This window comes from Cetorhinus maximus, chromosome 9 (assembly GCF_964194155.1).
Source record: "Cetorhinus maximus chromosome 9, sCetMax3.hap1.1, whole genome shotgun sequence".
Taxonomy (NCBI): domain Eukaryota; kingdom Metazoa; phylum Chordata; class Chondrichthyes; order Lamniformes; family Cetorhinidae; genus Cetorhinus; species Cetorhinus maximus.
This window is the reverse complement of record NC_135887.1, coordinates 20,181,707-20,202,194: the sequence shown is the minus strand read 5'-3', so window position 1 is coordinate 20,202,194 and position 20,488 is coordinate 20,181,707. Positions and strand designations below refer to the sequence as shown.

General features: G+C 39.7%; 1 protein-coding gene across 2 annotated transcripts in view; it reads right to left on the bottom strand.

Moving 5' to 3' along the window:
• The window catches only part of cltcb (clathrin, heavy chain b (Hc)), an 82,311-nt gene that overhangs the window by 5,972 nt on the left and 55,851 nt on the right, over positions 1–20,488 (bottom strand). The window contains exons 15-32 of one of the 2 annotated variants that reach the window (XM_078548212.1): positions 20,037–20,200; positions 16,516–16,641; positions 15,956–16,098; positions 14,892–15,126; positions 14,177–14,299; positions 12,941–13,086; positions 11,192–11,375; positions 10,908–11,100; positions 10,577–10,734; positions 9,888–10,052; positions 9,254–9,361; positions 8,756–8,923; positions 8,526–8,675; positions 7,751–7,882; positions 5,533–5,643; positions 5,059–5,229; positions 3,970–4,191; positions 1,419–1,439 (exon numbers count right to left, since the gene is read on the bottom strand). In XM_078548212.1, coding sequence (XP_078404338.1) covers positions 1,419–1,439; positions 3,970–4,191; positions 5,059–5,229; positions 5,533–5,643; positions 7,751–7,882; positions 8,526–8,675; positions 8,756–8,923; positions 9,254–9,361; positions 9,888–10,052; positions 10,577–10,734; positions 10,908–11,100; positions 11,192–11,375; positions 12,941–13,086; positions 14,177–14,299; positions 14,892–15,126; positions 15,956–16,098; positions 16,516–16,641; positions 20,037–20,200 — 2,720 coding nt within the window. The remainder of the gene's footprint in view (positions 1–1,418; positions 1,440–3,969; positions 4,192–5,058; positions 5,230–5,532; positions 5,644–7,750; positions 7,883–8,525; positions 8,676–8,755; positions 8,924–9,253; positions 9,362–9,887; positions 10,053–10,576; positions 10,735–10,907; positions 11,101–11,191; positions 11,376–12,940; positions 13,087–14,176; positions 14,300–14,891; positions 15,127–15,955; positions 16,099–16,515; positions 16,642–20,036; positions 20,201–20,488) is intronic. The other variant, XM_078548213.1, reaches the window with a different exon arrangement.

The following is a 20,488-nucleotide window of genomic DNA, read 5'->3' as shown; positions in this document are numbered from 1 at the left end:
TATTATACCAAAACATGACTTCACCTATCCTCAATATGCCTAGCCATTTAGGAGACATTTCTAGATTATTCTTCCTCATTGAATTCAAAGGAATCAATACTTAATTGTACACCATACCTAAGCTGCAAGAGTGAACAAACCTCAAAATCCACCCTAAAAATTAAACTTTTTATGGACAATGCTTTGCCCAAGAGAATATTTTGTACATGTCCAACAGCCACAACAAGACTAGAGGAAGCATAAAGCATAATTGCAAGCATCAACTCACTGTGGGGCTAGAATGTGTTGCATAAAATTAGTGTTTTAAACTGATCTGCATGAAACAGCTTAAAATTCTTTACATACCCCCTTGTTGAAAGCAGTTAGTAAGAAAATGCAGAACAGGAACTGCAGCACAAAGGCTTTTCCATAAACTACAGCCAGCAAACTGCAGTTTTGATAGAGAAAAACATGCTGATGTCTCATTTTTAGCATTTGTGTGCATGAAAAAGAGGCAAAAGTACTGAAGCAAAAAAAATGGCCCCCGAGATGGTTCTGCCAAACAGGCTCTTCAAAAGCATACACGCAGCCAAGCAGAAATGCTTCATGGCCTCAAACGTGATTCCCTTTGCAAATGGAGTTGCACATGCTCAAGTGTTAAACAAACACACCGCAGTTCAGTTACCCGTTTTTCACACACACAGTGGCTGGGAGGGGGCTACTGAATGGCTGTACCCACAACACTGCTGCCCACTTGCCCCAAAAGTCCCTGTGGAAATTATTTTCACCCTGTTGAGCCACTTGGCTGTGGCACAAGTTAAACCCCTTGATGTTGCGTTATAACTCTAGCTGATCAGTCGTCACCTCTTAAACTTGGGACATTAGACTGAACATGAAGAGCACCTGAGATGAAGAGCTCTTTCTTTACCCTGAAAACACTTGGCAGAAGCCAGTATTGGAGCAGAGGCACCACAGGGACTAACTTAATGAGAAACAGTGTGGGGGAACAGGTCCCATCATGAAACCCCTCAAACTGCCTCATGTCTGTCAGAAAGTAACAGAACTAGATCATAAGCTGGTTCACAATCCTCTGGAGGAGGCAAGGCAGTTTGCATCTTACTCACATTGAAAACTTTCCACTGTTGTATTATACTATAAAAGTTAAAAGAGCAGCAAAAACAAGTTCAGTTTTAAATTCTGAATGGCAGAGATTGTGAACCAGTCACCATATGGCCACCTGCCAATTCCTGCCAGTGACTTAAAGGGTCACTATGAAAGTCCTCACTAAACACTTCAACTGCTCTAACTCTGCTCGAAAGGATTTGCAGTGGATCTAGTGGAATTAAAAAGCAGCAGTGTAAGATGGGAAGGAAACAATTCATGCAGATATCCTGAGTTTCAGTCTCCAGAATTAAGATGGAAATTGAGTCAACTTTCACCTTTTTCTTTATTTCATCAACCTGCAAGGGAATTCAGAGGGTAGCAGCTTAGAATCCAAACTCATCCAGCACAATAAAGCAGGTAGAAAACAGCAAAAGGAGCAAAAGTCAAGGAAGGAAAACCCAGAACAGGAAGGGGAGATGGAAAAGGGGGAGGGAACAGTAAATAGCAGCATTGTGTACTACAAAACATCAGGAAGGACAAACATACAGATGAATGATGGCAGAATAAAATTTGTAAAAAAGTAATTCAATACCAAGCTTCCATCTTTTACAATTGTTTTACTGAAGTAAAAACCTAATCCAAACATCATACTCCACTAATTAAACTGTGCAGCTTCTAAGGCTTCAGTATCCCATACCTAATTTTGGGATTGTATGACTACACTGAAACCTACATATTTAGAAGTTACCATTTCCCAAACTAACCAACTTCTCTAGATAGATGTTAAGTTGCATGAATTGACTAAAATTGACCATTACCAAGGTAAAAAAGGGACAATTAGCAAATCTTTGCTTCAATGTACAGCAGAAAGTACTGCTCATCCCAAAGTCCAGCATACTAAGATGCAGAAATGAAGTGTTGCCCCAATTATAGCCATTACTAACTAGAATAGCTTAAAAAATGTGGCCAACCCTTCTACATGGAACTTAAATTTATACTGGCTGCAAATTGAATTAGATTCCAAACCTAAATTTTATTATGCCATTCATCTGCAAGCAAAAAAGGTAGCTTGCAACAGGTACAGAAAAACAATTAAATATCAAAATAAGACACTGCAAGCATATTAAAAGATCATAACTCTGCACAGAAAAGTTGGCCAGGAATGCAAGGTCATTAGATAAGGCATTAGTGTAAACAAAGTGCTGCAGGTGCAAGTAGAGGAACCTGATAAAAAGTCTGTTGCCAACTCAGTTTCTTGCTGTCACAATTTTAGCAGCTTCAGCATCTGATGTGATTCAATTCGAGAACTGCTATTCAGACCAAGTTTCATTAAAGTACAGCACGAACTATACAGAGAATGCCCTCAAATCACACGCCCATGTTTGGGGACATTTTATTAACTTTTTGGTGCTGTCTAAACAGCAGTTGACAATTCCAAATACCCAAACCAAAGTTTGAGAACACTCACTTATGGAATCCCATTCCATACAAATTCACTTAGTTGTCACTACCAGAATCCTCAACTATAGCATAATTCTTGTCACACCCCAAAAAAAGCACAATTATGGCAAGACACTCAATACAAGGCTGAGAGCCAAGTCATTAGTTAAGCTAATCAAACTTTGTTTAACATTACCAAGGAAAATGATCGTCCCTCAAGAGCAGTGAGTGTAACATCAGCGCACTGTTCAAAGTAGGACAGGAAAAATATAAAAGGATAACAACTCTCCAACAAGGGTCCTAGAAGCACAAGTCCTTGAACAAGTTGTTTGGTTTAGTTCTGCAAGTACAAAACCTGCTTAGTCTCCAGTTATTGGTCAGCAATTTAATGTAATATCTGGCATCCACTTATTTGTCACTGGAGACATGGCCAAAACAGTATCACATTGTAAATGAACAGTTTTATGGTGCTGCAGAATATTCAGACAGGTCTCCTGGCTAACAGCCAGCACAAAGTTTCTAAAAATCAGGACTGTTCATCTGCAATCTTGTAGTAACTGCTATAGTCTAGAACCAATTTTAATATATACAAAAAAAGGGAGTGTGCACAGTAATGCATTCAAAGGGGGTTTAACTGGAGACAAATAAAGTCACAAATGGAATTTTTCAAAGCAAAGAGCCTATAGTGCTAGCCAGATTACTTTCAATTAGTAAAATTTAAGTTTAAATATAATTTAGGAGTTTAAATATTTAACTGAAATGCAGGGACTTTAGCATCAAAGTTCTTGTGTGTTAGCCATTAAGCATGAGGTGGTTGAGCAAACTCAGCAGCCCAGCACTTGGCAGATTGGCCTGGCCACATTTGCGATGCAGCAAGGCCAAAATTTGGACTGTCAAATGGTTCGAGTTAAGAACTTTCCTAAACTTGTCCTAGAGTGGATGGTCAGAGGAAACGGACAAGATTTAGAATGCTAAGTGGTGGGGTGGAAGAAGGGATTAGTTAGGGAAAAAAATTAAAATTTAACAAGAATGGGAGAATAGGGAACATGAGGACCAGAGTTAGTGCTCAATTTTAATCTGAGTTAACCATAGTAACTTATTCTGGATAACCAGTAGATGAGCTACTGGCAATAATCCAGTAATCTTCAGCAGGAATTTTACTAGACCTACTAGTCTAGGATTAACCATACTTTTCCAACCATTGGGTTGACATGAGCAACAAAACAGCAACTTCTTTCTTGAGTTGCCAGTTAAACTGTACTAGTGTACTGTAGACTTCAAAGTTCTAATCTCCATAGCAAAACCTCACTATAAACCATTTGACTACTGTCTGATGTTTGAGCTATAGTGGTTACTGCAGACAGTAGAGCCTCTAACACAAGAAGGTATGCTCCTTGAAGCTACATCAACCTCCTTCAAGCTTACTTCAGCATGCTGGTCACATACCTTTGAGAGATACTCCCTCATCACCTGGATGAAGTATGGCATGGAGAAATCCATAATGTTGTGCCTCCAAGAGAGCTCAAGCACAACATCTGGCCTCAGCAGGTCATAACATGTAAATAGACAGGAAGCAAAGCACTCATTCTTCCCATCCTCAAGGAACCACTGCAGCAATTCCTCTGCTAGCTCAGTATCCTTGGACTCGGACGCATATTGCATAGCATCCTAAAAAACACAAGATAAGAAAAAGGGTAATACCTTACACTGCACTCAAGAGCTGACTGACTTTAAAATTTACATAGTGACTCATCACCAAATCCCCCCACCCAAACAAGTTCAGTGGCAGATGTATGCTTGTTTATTCTATATTGCAAGGATGTGCACCAATTGCATGCATATAGTTATTCTACATGCATAGCTCACTCTTACAATAGAAAAGCCAGCATTGAATTATGCAGCCCAATTGATGTGCATCTTCCATATGGGAGGAACAGCACTAGCATTTGTTGTAATCCTTATATCCTCCATTTATTGGCACACCAGCTCATGGCATGTGACCAGAACTAAGTGAGGTCTGGCAAAGTACATACATTAAGTACTTTGGTATATGTCCAGACATCTAGGTCCCTCAGGTCACCCTCTGCCATTCCATTCATTGCACCCCTGATTCAAAATGTGAAAATACTTTTATACCTTTAAATATAAAATGCAGCTACAATTGCCTAGTTTGATTGATATCTAAACTACGGAAGTGTGCTTCAAATAGTGATGCATGCTATGCATCATGTTCTTTCATGAGGCAGATTCCAAAATATCAGCTTTCAGTTTGATACAAATGAAATAGCAAAAGTTAATAAATTTTGAAGTTTAATAGCACCAAGGTGACTGAAAAGTAGAAACTATTTAATCCTCCAGTCATGTGGGGCAGTGACTAGGAGCTTGCCAGACTGCTCGAGTAGTCTGATGCTTCTAATGAGTGTAGTGCATACTGGCACTCCAGTCCATCTAGGATTGTTTTGAGCTCAACCCCAGGAAGATACAAGCAACAGGTGGTGATCATAATTAACACTAAAGCAGTGAAGATTATCTTACTTTGTACAGCCTGTCCTTCTTGCATAGCTCCACACTCTGCTTCCAACGGTTGTTGCCCTTGAACAGATACGCACCAATTCGTCGGAACTCAATCAGCTCATGTTTCTCAAGCCGCTGAGCCAGGGAGATATTATCAAAGTTGTCATATGCATCTATAGATGTGCGAAGAGCCTATGTAAAAAGAACATTTACCTTTCAGTATAAGCAGACAGATAAATGCATCTCACTCCTAAACAAAAGGCTGTTCACATCTACCTGCATAGAAGCTGCAGGAATTGAATTGACCAGGATCAACTCCATTAACTTAGCATAGGGTAAAGCGGACACTTTAGGAATTCCTATATCTACAGGTTCATTAAAAATTGTTCCACACCTTAATTAAAATTAATTTTTACACTGCAACTTTGTCATAAGCGCTCAAAACAGGGGTGCTAAAAATGCTGCTCACTGAGCACAACTGATTGTTTCACCTACCTGATAGTCCTCCTCCTGGATGAACAGATTATTCAGTGATTCATTCACAGACTTGTTGTTGTTGCTTTGTACAGAACGTAGGTAGGGTTTAACCAAATTCAGCTGCTTCACCTGAAAAATCAAGACAAGTTTCATTTGTTTGCAACTATCCTATTTAGGCTCAATTTTACCACCCACAGGACAGATGCTCCAAGTAAACAAATCAACACCACACTAAAGCTGCTCATGAAAAAAATCATAGCACCATGCAATGCTAAGTAGGATTTCAGTGGAACAGAGATTCAGGATCACCAGCTTATTAGGTGAACTCTAGGGGCTACCAGTATCCAGGAGCCTGTTGACTTCTATGGCAATGCTACATAGAGGGCTATGTAAAGGTGTGACTATGTTCTTTTGGTCAAAGCCAGTTCAAGGTACTACATTCTGAAGGATTGGTCCTCAAAATGTTAACCACCTTCTTGTAAACTAACTTAAGCACATTAACAGTCTCCCAGTGTCCTAGATGTCATTATTGCTGCTCCTAATTTTACCCACATTTCCATTACCTATATCACATTGCATCCACTATAGGGCAGGCCAAACAGAAGATCTGATATTAGCAATTCAACCCATACTCCCCTACTGGCTTATGTGAGTTTACATAACATGCCAAGCCATTTAAGACCAGAAAGTCCCACATTCAATTGTTAATCTGTTTCTCAGAGCTTAATGTTGGGGCCCTTGCTGTTTGTTGTATATAATGATTTAGACTTAAATGTGGGAGGCATGATTGGGAATTTTGCAGATGACAAAAATTGGCCATGCAGTTGATAGTGAAGAGGATAGCTGTTGACTCCAGAATGATATCAATGGTTTGGCGGAGTGTGGAGAAGTGGCAAACAGAATTCAATCTGGAAAAGTGAGGGGCAATGCATTTGGGGAGGAAAAACAAAGCAAGGAAATACTCAAACAGGAGGTTTGAGAGGAGGAGTTGAGGGGGTGACAGACCTTGGAGTGCACGTCCACAAGTCCTTGAAGGTTTTAGGACAGGTGGACAAGCATGTGGAATGCTTTCCTTTATTGGGCAAGGTACCGAATACAAAAAGGAGGATGTAATGACAGCTGTATAAAACGGTTAGGCCACACCTGGAATTGTGCACAGTTCTGGTCATCACATCACAGGAAGGACAATTGTTCTCCAGAGAATACAGAGGGGATTTACAAGAAAGCTGCAATTTTCAAGCCCTGGAAACAATGAGGTGATTGGATAGGCTAGGGTCGTTTTCCTTAGAAAGCAGGCAGCTAAAGGGTGACTTAATTGAAGTGTACAAAATAAGGTGCCTAGAAAGGGTAGACAGGAAAGACTTGTTTCCCCTAGCTGAGGGGGTCAATTACCAGAGATTTAAAGTGACTTGTAGAAGGATTAGAGAGGACATGAGGAAAAACTTCACTGAAGGTGGGTGTCTAGAATTCACTGCCCATGTTGGTGGTTGAGGCTGAAACAAAAAAAAAGTACCTGGATCTGCATCTGAAGTGCTGTAACCTGTAAGGTTATAGACCAAGCGCTGGAAAGTGGGATTAAATTGAGCAGCTAGGTTCTCTTTGGCACGCACAGACATGGGCTGAGTGGCTTCTTTCTGGACCATAACTTTTCTATGGTTCCAGAATAGCTGATGTCAGCTGGATGGGTAATTGGGGTACTAAAACCCAACCATTCTTTGATCAGTAAGGATAAACAAGAATTCTTGCTCCTTATGGGAGATGGGCAAGGAGGAATTGGCAATGGAGTAAACAGGACCGGACTGAGGCATAACACCCCATAAAAGGTCAAACAGTCTGCTGGTACTTGCCACAGCTCTGAAGTGAATGTCTAACAGCTGCAGAACTATACCCAAATCCGATACAGTTAACAAAGGGGTACAGGGGAAAAATCAGGGTACACAATGTTTTACCCTGGAATCTAGTAAAGCTACCAGTGCCATTTTGAAACAGGAGTTGTGAAAGGAAAAGACCCTAATAGGAAATGCTGGAAACAAGCTTTTTCCTCCACACTTTGTTTCAGGTTTCCAGCATGACAGAATTTTGCTTTTGCAATCTTGGCTGTGAGAAGCATTCTCAACTACGGGCTTAGAAAAAAAATGTTATACAAATGATTTGATTAGTATAGGCAAAGCAGTCACTTCTCTAGCAGATGTGTTTATGAAGTTTTGTTTATTTGTATTGGCATAAACTAAAGTACCTTGGTAAAGTAGTTCACAGCACGTGTATGATCCAGGCGAGGGGATAGCACCATGAGTAGGTCATTCAGTAATAAAGGCTTAAACTCCAAGTAGAACTGTGTTGCTTTGTAATAGAGCTCCACATTTGCGACCTTAGAAAATGAAATTTGAATATTAGCAGTTTATGAAAGCAAGTTTACTTGACAAAAGCCAAAACTTGGCTTCAGCATATTTACTTCACAAGTGTTTATGCAACTATATCTACAGGAGGATTAGAATAAATTCTAATGGTATATACACAAACTCTCAATGTAGTGCAACTTTCAGTTTCCACCTTGGACATATACAAAGTGCCACCTCGTGGCTGGAGGAAGGTGCAAGAGATGTGGCTTTAGTGTCACCTAGTGGTTAGAGCTGGTATTAAAAACAATCCACACCATTAGCTTTCGGAACCTGGCCAGATTCAGCCAGTCTTTAAAACATAGCCTGATTCTATCCCTTTTTGTGCATCTGTTGACTTACCTTCAAGAGCAAGAAATGCAAGGCATTTTATCAATAATAAGACTAATACCTTATTTTTGCTAGTTTGAAAGTCACTTCTTTGGAGTACATTCTAGTCTGACAATTGGTGTGTTTAACTCAGGGTATAGATGGAAAGAAAACATGTCCCTTGTACCACAGAAGCTTATTCAAGCCACAAGATAAATTTAAAGTAAATAGCACACAACAGACTTGCCCCTGACTTAAGAGTGGATCATTCAGAAGAATTCTGTCTACCTGATGAGTAAAGCTTACCTTGGTGATGATGTCCTTGAACTGACCCTCCTTCCATGCATCTGTTGGGTGGTTCATCATGGTAATGATGGCATTGTCATACTCTTCATACTTGTCATACAGGAAGACTAGCTCTGCCCACAAGTGAGCCTGTTCAGCAGCTCTCAACACCTGTGCAATTACAGCCAGTTAGTAACTAATTGAAAGTACATGGCTCCACCAGATCAAGTATGGGAGCACATTTAGATTACCTTGGGAATGTTGACTCTGGACCAGAAGAGCTCCAGGTGTTCCCTCATCTTCTGTGGTTTGTATTTGGAGTATAGGATAGCCAGTTCAGTAAACATTCCCATATGAGCACGCTCCAGACCAAGAGCTGCTTCCAACATGGTGATGAGTTCCTCAAAGTAACCACGGTCCTGTGAAGAGAATACATTAAGAGCTCAGTGCAAGCACAGAACAAGTTACTCTAGGTTTAATCCACACACCAAAAGATGAGCACATAATGGGTTTTATGCAGACTAGTTTGATTAGCTGTATTTTTAAATATATCCAATAAACGTTCATTCTTACATACTGCTATTTTGAACGGTTTTACAAGGTCAGCGGGCAAACTTTTCAGCTGGCTGACTTCCACAAAGCTTTGATGGGCAAAAATCAAATTTCAGCATTAAACAGCTGCTTAACCAAGTTAATGCTACATTGTAATCTGTGACAAGACTACATTTCCTGGTTATTTCAGGCATTACCTGGTAGTAGTTAATAAGTTCCTCCAGTTCATCAGCATGTACAACAATATGGAGGCCACACATCTGAGCTAGACGGAATTCCTTTCCCTCAACACAGGCAAAACACACCTGAAAACAGCAGAAAAGAAGTAGAGTTAAGAGTCATGAACAGATTTAAGCCAAACATCAAACTTCAACAAATCACTTCACTAGATACTGGATATGGAAAATGCAAACTTGTTTGAGCAATACTTGGGTGTTACTTGGAAGCCTTTTCCAACTTCACTTTTTAAAATTGGACATTGTATCCAAAAGGCAAATTAAATTTTTGTACTGTTACTAATCCAAACAGGGAGCTATTTTAACGATTCTGCTTCTATTCCTGTTCAGAGAGAAAAATTCACCACTTCACCCAAAGCATATCTAAGCAATTCTCCCAGCAGAACAGTAACCAGCTCAGTTCACTTCTATCACCATGGGGAACTAACTTCTGCTCAGTGCTCTATTGCCTTTAGACAACAATCATGGAGGCCAGCTTAACTTTTCAATTGCGCAATATAACTGGAAGAGGGGGGGGGGGGTCACGATGTCCTGATTTTAATCTTAAGTGATCAAGTACAAGCCGGAAAGGCATAGGGGGAAAAAAAAAGTGTACCTCTTTCCAAGTACGAGTGCTGTTTGCTTTGCGTGCACCATCCACTGCAGCCTGATATTCACCCAGATGAACCAGGGTTGATGCCAAACGGCCAAAGTTAGAAACATTGTTGTACAGCAGCTTAGCAGCTTCATACATGTGGTCATCATAGCAGCGATCACCAACCTGTGAACAAAGGTTTGCATTACTGAACAGTTCCAACAGCACCAATATAGAAACCTGAATACCAGTGCCACCAACATACAAGCTCTAATTCAATAAACGGCTTCACATTAACAAGATGTGTTGTGAAAATATCCAACTAGTAAATTTTCCCTTTGGCTTAACTTAGAATCCCTATCCCTTTTATCTGGTTCTGAAAATTCAAACTGAAAAAAGGAGACTTGCATCCTGTCACTGAAGTTAAATTGGAGAAATAAGAGGCCATCAAGATGCGTCAATGGCAGAGGTTGTCAAGGCAAAAAGTAGTGACCCACATAAGTTGTTCAATCCCTACCAAGCCCAATAGCACTACCACTAGCTGCAGCCATTGAGTCAAGGGATTTGATCACTTTCATTTTCTACTCCCAAACCCTCTCTAGCAACAAGATGGTTTTTGCTTCAATTTCAAACTTGGATTCACATGTATTTTGACTGTACTGCAGATCAGCAGCAAAACAGAATGCGATTTAAAGATTGAAAACACATACTTGTTGGATGTGAGCATTGTTCGGACCATTAATGAACTCTTCCAGCTCTGCTAAGCGGTTGGTTTTTGCCAATGCAAAAATAAGTTCCGTTTCCACATAGGACTCACGAGCCTTCTTCCTAGCCATCTGCAGGTACTTAACTAGATCCTCCCAGTTACCTGAAATGAACAGAACATAAGTACAGAGGCAACCAGTATGCTCACATTAGTCATTAATGCAGAATTGTGTAGACAGTAAACAAGCTCACTGTTAAGGTCTTAAAGCCAAGTCAGAATTTGAAATCAGAAAAGGTACACAAGAACTCAGGTGAAGAGCAGCAGTATAAGATTACCACTTTTGTTGGCTGCTTCTACAACCTCCATGTAGGATGAAGGATCATCTGCCTTGATATAGGAGTCAATGGCCTCTTTAACCATCTCTTTTTGAAGCTGGGCTTTAGCAAGTTGACTCCACACTGCAGGCTCATTGCATCTTTCAGCAAATTCATATGCACGATCCAGATTTCCAATGTGTTCAATCAGTACCTAGAGTACAGTCCAGCGTTAAACAATGTAATTGAACTACTAAACAAGGTGCTATAGCAAATCTCCAACATGTTGGCACATTTCATCTCACCTGCACTGCAGATGTGTTCACATCAAATTTCCTGAAGATGGCAAATGCCTCTTCAAAGAGTTCATTACTGATTGCAATGTTGGCTATGTCAGGTGCATCATAATTGTCCAGACGATTGATGTATTCCATCACACGTGTACGATCAGCTTTGATAGCAGTGAGGATCAGCAGGTTCTGCAAATTTCTAGATTGAGGGGGAGGAAAATTGCAGCATTTGTACAATAGTGCTAGAGTATCTTAATTGCACAAATGGACACCAAAACAGATTGCCTACATATGGCTTTATAGACAGTTGTTCTTCTGCACCTCACCTAGTGCAGGATAGTGGGCTGTTTTCTCAATTTGAAGAGAGGTGAATTAGGAAATCAGAAGCCCACCTGTGTCTTTATTCGAAGATTTAAACAATGATTACAGGATAATCTGAGTGCCACTGGCTTAATGATGAGGAAAGTCAGCCACTATGTAGATAAAAGCAAAATACTGCGGATGCTGGAAATCTAGAACAAAAACAAAAATACCTGGAAAAACTCAGGTTTGACAGCATCTGCTGAGCAGGATACAGTTGATGTTTTGAGTCCGTATGACCCTTCATCAGAACTAAGACATAGAAATGAGATGAAATATAAGCTAGTAGAAGGGGGTGGGACAGGTGAGCTCGATAGGGGGCCAGTGATAGGTAGAGTTTGTACTAGTGGTCATCTACTAACCAATAAACTAGATACATTCTAGGACTTGCATTACCGATATAGAATTATACAAGTTATTTAAACCTGTATAAAATCTGGTTCAGCCTCAATGAGTGTAGTGTTCTGTTTCAGGCACCACACTCAGGAAGGACATGAAGGCATTAGAGGGTGCAGGAACATTTCACAAGAATGAGAACCACAGTTACTAGATTGGAGAAGTTGGGACTATTATCCTTGAAGAGATGGCTGAGGAGATTTGGAGGTGTCTACACAGACTAGATAGGAAGAAACTATTCCATTGGAAGGATTGAAAGCCAGATTTAAAAGGTAATGGCAAAAGCAACAATAGTGATAAGAAAAAAAAAACTTAAAAAACAAGTTAAGTTCTGGAATGCACTTCCCAGATGTGGAGGAGTGGCACCAGGTGAATTGCTCCTGAAGGAGAGCAAGCACAGATGTGGACTTAAATGGTATCCTTCTGTGCCTAATTCTATGTACTTTATAATTAGGTTTATAATTTTCTGCTAGTGCAAAATTAACTGACAGGGTAATAAAATTCAAAGAAAAAAGTTTTCCTTCTGCCAAATCCACCACTGTGCATATCCTGAGTTTAGGACAACCAAAGACCCTGTATCCTTCAGATTTGCATATATCTGTTTCAACAGGCTTGATGCAGCTTCTACCCATCCTGGGCAATTGCAGTGACAAAGAAGTGGCAGGCCAATACCAGAAGTTCTAAATCCAACCTCCATGATCCAACAACCAGTACACCTGTTGACACTAGGCATACTAGGCCAAAGAGAAATAGGACCCAGGCTGAGGCTGGACAGAAAAAGCACCGGTTAAGTATTTAAATATAGCCAAAGGGGGCCATTGTTGCAAAACTGGATTTAGTGGCACTGTTTTAGGTCATGGATCAGAGATCCTAGTGGAAAAACAACTTCAGCAGACCAAGAAACAACTCCAAACATCAGCCACTGGATTACAGGCTGCATCCAGTTTATAAAGCAGTCATTAACATGTCCAACTGTAAACTAAAATTAACTTGACTGATTTGTTTTACCTGTGCTCACTGAAGACAGAATTGTCCAGGACAATTTTTTCCAATAGTTCAATTAATTCATTTGGAAGGTCAGCAGTCATGAAAGCCTTCACAGTAACAGAAACCTCCTCAGGATCCTGAGTTTCTGACAGAGCAGTTTGTACAACCTGGAAAAGCCATGAGAATTATGAACTTCAACACCATATTAGATTTTTAAATAAAGTTAGATTTCCAAAGTCTATTCTTAAAAACATGGCTATTTTATGTGGGTCAGACAGCTCAATGATCAATTCTGATTAGGGGCAAAAATGGAAGGTAACTAGGCACGTTAATATCAGGTGCTCCTATAATGAGGGATCACAAATTTGACACCTTGTGCTGCTACTCCAACTAACCTTCCCTACAGAACCCGAGGGTAGACCAAGTCTTAAAAAGTAAAGCAACAGCTGGATTCAGGAAAAAGGATAATGTTGGATGGTTTGCTAATAGTGTGGCTGAGTTTAAAAATTCTTCCTCCTGCACTCAAAAGCAATTGGTATTTTGGGCACAAGGAAGCCAGTCAATATTCAACACCCAAAAATCTCTAGTTTGCTATGGCAGTTGAATTAAGTATCAAGGATTGCATACTACCCTTCTGCATATGCGTATTACAGAACCCTTAAAAAACAGTAGAAAAAAATCTTTTTGGTCACATTCTTGGCTTTGTCCAACTATTGCTTTGGATTTTCCTTGTTCACTATCCAGCTCTATGTCCTGTACCATGGTCCTTTTCATTTAAGGCTCCTTAAAACAGCATAGCACATTATTCAATATATGGAATTTTAATCTAGGTAATTTATTATTCAGTTATGTGCTCTACCCTCAAGACTCTAGAAAATGCATTAGTATAAATCTTGGAACCATCATTTCCAGAGTGGATCTAAATTGAGGGTGATCATTTTGGGAGTGGAAAAATTGGGATTGTGATGGACAATGAACTAAATGGCTAGGTCAGAGAGTTAGTGTTAAAAACTGCAGGTTTTCACAAGCTTTTAAATGGTAGAACAATTCAACTTAGTTTCGAGGTTGGTGTATTTCAAAATAGCATTAACCTTCCATTTGTGGATGATGCAATTCCAGGTTACAGTTGTTTGTCACTCAGGACAATTTAATTTCAACAGAAGTCCACAATGAAACTTCTGCATTGTAGCTAAATGTATAAAAGCTACTCTGCAAATACTTCAATTCTATAATGTCTCACAATCAAATGGTCCTTACCTGGTCAATAAGAGGTCTCCTGTAAGGGTTAGTCTCTTGCAGAACATTTGCCCAGAGCTCAGGATCTTTCCGGCGAACTAAGTAACGAGACAGGCTCTTGAACAATGAGTTTTCATTGCACACCTGTGTTAAAAGGTAAAAAAAAGTACCTCAAGTTCAGTTTCAGAGCAAGCATTTTTTTCTTTAAAACCCCAGACCCGTGAAAGTCAAGTCAATCTAAATTTAAGTGATCAAAAGCAAAATATGCAGTTTCAAATATATTGAAAAAGCTACAATGCAACTTTCTAGGTAATAATTTAGAGTATGGAAATGTTCCTATTGAATAAACTTGGCTCAAATGGTTGCAGTCAAGGCTGGAGTACAAATTTAGATAGACATTCTTGTAGAGGACTGAGCTATGGCTATATTACTAATTACTCTTTCCTCTTTCAGGGGGCTATTTAACAATCCCATGACTCTATAAGCACTGAAGCCCTAGGTTTTATTTTTAAACATCATTTTTCAGTGAATTCTTGCTATGCTCAAAATGGCTGCAACATTTGCTTATACTGTACTTCACAAGTGTTTATCCTAGCTAGATATTACATTTGAGTGCTGGAAATTTGTGAAGAACTGATATATTGGGAAAGGACAAAAGCTAGGCAAGTACAAACAGCCCAGTTTGCATTTCATATATTAACTGGAAATAGTTAGAAGCATTTCCTTTATCACTCACATTGATAAGCTCCATGTCACACTGGCCACGCTCATAGGCTACACAAGCCAGGTGGGGGTCTCTCTTCTCACAGTATTTACCAACCACACGACTATCATAATACGGGTTCTCCCGGAGGAAACGCTCAGGGTTGTTGTTGCTGTCAATGTAAATTTTTGCAAGCGCATTGTGGGTGGCAGGTTCCTCACAGCCTTCGTGAATTCGAGATTCCAGCCAGGGCAACAGCAACTTGAGCCTGCAAAAAAAAAAAAAAAAATGTACTTACAAGTTTAAATGCTAGTAGCCAGTGCACTCAGGTACCAACATGCAGCATCATACAAAGGCAGGATTGGCCCCCAGAAACTAATTGAAGCTTAGGACAACTTCTCAAAAGAAGCTTAGGACAAGTCCTCAAAAGGGCAGTGGTGGGAAGAAAAGGCAGGAAAAGCCATTTGAATTCTCTACCCAAGACAGCAGTGAAGGCTGGGTCACTGAATATATTTCAAGCTTGAGTTGAGCAAATTTTTGATGCGCAAGTCAAGGGGTATAGGGAAGACAGGAAAACTGAGTTAAAGCCATGATCGGATCAGCCATATTGAATGGTATAGTAGGCTTGATGGGGCAAATGGTCTCCTGCTCAGAGGTTCAATCCTCAGATGTCTCCAAGCAACCAGAGATTTAGAATATAACCAAAGGTGAGAGCAAATGGACTGTCAGGGATGGTTTGACCAAGGCTGACTGGCAAAACCACCATTCTGGCACATTTGGTAATTTCACAAAGCAATGGCTTACTTGCTCACCCAGGGACTGATGGGCAGAGTGGTGGTACACTTATATACACAAGTTATATCGTCAGAATCAAACCTGTGCACCAGTGTCAGTTCCAATCTGCTGAACAAGTCCTTTAGTGGCCCAGTTGAAATTTTGAGCACCATTTGTCAGTTATAGTACTTTTTAAAAATGCAACTACCACAAAATTATGAATTGGAATCTGCAATACTCAAGTTACCAAACCAATCAGGCCCAAGTGGATAAGATGTCTCTCACAAACAAGTTAATTGAGTAGAAGGGGGTGATTACCATACCTGTTCCTCTTTTCCACTTCAGCAACCAGTTCATCAGTGGAGAATTGCCCACGCACGACAAGGATTAAATTCTTAATGACATCCTCCGAACAATCTACATCAAGGAGCCCTCCAACCACTACTGGCAAACGGCTTGGATTCACCTAACAAAGCACAATAGATCATATTCTTGTCCCAATAAACACAAGTGGATAATTTGAAAATGATAATACAGAAACTGCTCAAAGCCTGTTACACAACATTAATGCAAAATTAAGGGAAGGAATCTGTTGTGCTTACCTGGTCTGGCCTACATGACTCCAGGCCCACAGCAATGTGTTGACAAGCTGCCCTCTGAAATGGCCTAGCAAGCCACTCAGCTCAAGGGCAACTAGGGACGGCATTAAATGCTGGCCTCAGTGATGCCCACATCCCACAAAAAGAATAAACCCAGCTTATGGACAGGAAAAATTTGGCTGTACTGCCACCCCCTTCTGGAAAGTCAACACAAGCATCAGCCCAAGTTACTAGAGAAAATTTACAAAACTACGCATTTCCCCTTCTATCATACACAATCTCACCTTCTGTACGTAAATCTCAATATACTTCTGCAGGTTGTTGCGGTACAGATACAACACCAGGTCATGCACGAAGTCAAAGCGATCACAAACAATAATCAGAGGCAGCTGGTCAGTCAGTTTGGCCTCCTATGAAAACAGAACAGTTTAAAATCTGGTAGCTTCAGTCTTTATGCACCATGAATGTATTGAACACATCCATAAACCCACTTCCTTCAACTGCTCTGAACCTCCTTTGGACAGAACTAAAGCACAATATTTTAAATCTATATTTTCACCACATGGTGTAGAAATGGCACCACTCTCATGAGTATTTGGTCAAATGTATATACTTGAAATGATTAATGGTCAGTAAATTAGATCACAATCAAGTTAAAACTATAGCAAAAGTGACCATGTCTTTAGGTGCATCTACAGATGGTTCATTTCAGTTCTATTAAAAGATGTATATGGGAACTAGAGGTACTGATTTATACTGTAGATCAGTATTTGATCTTTCACACAACCTAACTATTGGTCATTTTTAATCATCACTTAAAATCTACATTTTATGCCTGTGCTGTTAGTTCATATGTTGAAAGATCCCAAAACAACTAATCACTAATCTCTTGCTGTGTGCACGTACAGAAAATGGCTCAAATTGCTGAGTGCAAATACTTTGGGATGCACCAAGCTAGATAAAATAAGCTTTTACAGTCTAAATTGAGCTTTAGCTTATACATCAAACTGGGTTGAATTTTAATTTACATTCCTTTTAAGCATGAGCACACAGTTTGAGCAAACATAGCTGGGAAAACAGGCTAGACACTTGGGAGCAAGAACTACAAACATTTCTAGTCTACTCAGCCTAGAAATTAACTTTTAGGTTGAATATCAAACCAAATGCTTAATCTTACACCGAGATAGGACATGACACATTGGGAGTTAAGATTAGTGTTTCAGGTTACAAAAATTCTCACCAATATTGATGATTTAGTGAAAACCTCATCCCCAAATTACTGGTACAACATAACAGTATTAAGATCAAAAACCCTATCCTACATCTACAGTAGTAATGGTATTGAAGCTAGCAGAGAATGCAGGAATAGCAGTCTGGGATTGGGAAGCAGGCATTGCTATATGGATTTACATCAGTTTTAATCTACACAATTTCAGATTAAGCAAATTCACTATGCACTTTAGAGTCTGAACGTTTAACTCAACTAAACTCCCATGGAATTTCTTCCTTTAAAACCTAGTGGTCTGTTATTTCAGATAACTGCAACAGCGGAATAGCACCAGGGTCAGAGTAGACTAAAGTCTGCAGTTCAACTTCACAATTTCAGTAGCATTCTTCCCCATAGTGAAAGCAACTGTTTAAATTCCACTGCACCAAATGCTGCTTTAGGCAAAGATGTTGAACAGATAACTTGCACTTAAAGCACCTTCCTCCTGTGACCAAGTACCAAAGTAACAATATCCCAACTTGAGCATATGGCCCTGCTGGGTCATTATACTGAAAATCTGTACCCAACATGAGCTGCACAAACCTGCAGTGGTTCAAGGAGACCCATGGGGAATGACCGATGGATAAAATACATTGTTAGCATTGCCAATGACTCAAGCTGCAGCCTGTATCTTCCAACTTCATGGGGCAGTTTTTGCTGACTTGACATCATGAGGCATTCATGCCAATTCAAGACTTGAGCCAATTAAGTGGCCAAGTCTTAACCTGCTTCCACATACAGATCATTTTTGACAACTGCGCAATCATACAGCTACAACTGCCAGTCTAGTCTTATCCTCGTCTTCTGGCAACAGGTACCCAACCACTGCTTTGCTCAAGGAAAATGCCATCACCAAGTCTGGTACATGACTTTGCAGCAAGCCAGATCAGTTCCTAAAACTAATTTGCTAAATGTAACTCAACTTATGGTAATAGGATTTTAAGTAATTAATCCACTTTCCTCCATCTTTATATGCAATGATAATTTGCATCCAATACAGCCCAAAATGGAGAACTTTCAAATATAAACCAAGAGACCATCCATTCACTAGTAAGGAGGTTCACAGGAAGCCTAAAAACAGGGTGACAATGTTCAACTGGCCTCAGCAAACAGTTGCACATGTTAGCTTTCACTTAAAGTACAGACCAAAGGCAGATTTCAAAGTGCATTTTGACATAACAGTAACTGGTAATAAATATGGCCATCTTCTTGAAGTTTGAGCTGGGTTAAGCTTTGGAAATACTGCCTACATCAATTTTAGATATACTGAAAAATTAATTCTATTCTAAACAGCAAGATATATTTCAGCCAGCTTTACAATGATATTCTGCCAATGTCTTGCCACATCCAAGAGCACTGTCCTGCACAAAAACTGGAGAGGGCACAATATGCTGGAAATAAGGGGAGGAAAGGAAAGGAGGCGGCCTGCGCTGCAAAATTTACCTGGTACATGTCCTGCCCATTCCAGACAAGGAGGAACAGCACAAAAAATAATAGCTTCCATCAGGAGCTGGTCACTCAATTCAACATTATACAAACTGATAAGCAGTTAAGTTTAACATGGTCTTCAACCCACACCTCAAATTTAGCATTATAGCTGAGGATCAATTCTGCAAACTCAGTTTAATCTGTTCTATATTTCTGCATGAGCTTTACAACTCTTTAATTGAGAAAGCAGGTAGAATAGGTTATGTTTCTTTAAAACCTATTTACTTGTAGTTACTCATCCTGTAATTTCATTTACCTTTGTGGATTTAAACTTGAGTATATTGTTCAAAAAACAAAACTACATTTGGTCACATTTGCAGTTATCTGAAGCATTAGTCTAATAGCTTAGACATACAAATACACATTAAACCCAGTTACATTGCTAACATTAGTTTGTTTAGTGTAGATAATTGAGACTAGCTTCAATTTGAGGTACTGGCAATTAAATTATCAGACCCCCAGTTTATATGAGCTGCTTGTAAGTCATGATTTTTATTTTTTCACATGACGAGAATTACAGTTTGCAATTACAACAGGACAGCGAATTGAGAGCTGATTAAATGGATTCCAAAACCGATAGCCTGTAACCAAACTGGATTCAAATATTCCAAAGAAATGTTCAAAACTTGGGACAGTGTAGCGCTGAGTGCTAACTTGGGCAGGGAATATCTGATGGAATTAGGACAATTGTCATGTTCAATTACAGTATTGAACACTATTCTCTTTGTACCCCATACTGCCCACACAACTATCAGAAATAGGTGGTGATCAAAAATAAGCAATTACACATATGCTTATGCAAATACCAAAGGATAGCAGAAATGCATCTGTTTCCACAGCATGATCAAAACATGACAGTAGCTTCCTTAAAGGTTACAGGACAATCGGAGTGATTGCTTAGGCTACTTTTGTTTAGATTTGGCAATTCTGCCAAAATAGCCAGTTTTCACACTGCATCATTTAAACATTTTATAAATTAAGCCATTTACTTGCTTTGATGTGTATACAGTATATGCAAGAGAACTAAGAAATAAAGCCATTTGTTTTTACCTTAAGGAAGTTCTTCACACGTTCTGGGTCATAGCAATTGCTCTCACGACAGATTCGTTCCACTTCTTTTATCTGCCCAGTTTTGCAGGCAGCCTGAATGTACTTGAAATGAACTTCTGGATCTTGACTGAAGTTTACAATGGAGCCCAAAAAGTAGAACAGACCTTACAAATCAAGCAAAGCAAATTTGTTACATGGAGATAAACAGGGAATCCTGTTTGGAGGTCAAGGTAGCCATCAACACTCAAGTTTGTCATGATTTGACCCAAGAACACAGAAATTCCCCAATTCTGTTCCAGGATTCATTCCAATTACCTAGTAGCCCATGACTTGAGACTAAGAGATAATATGCTATGAAAACTTGCTAACAGATGTCAGACTATTAGTTATAATTCTAATTTTCAAATAATCATGCCAATCCCCATACATTTAGCCTGAGACTTCCAATTCAA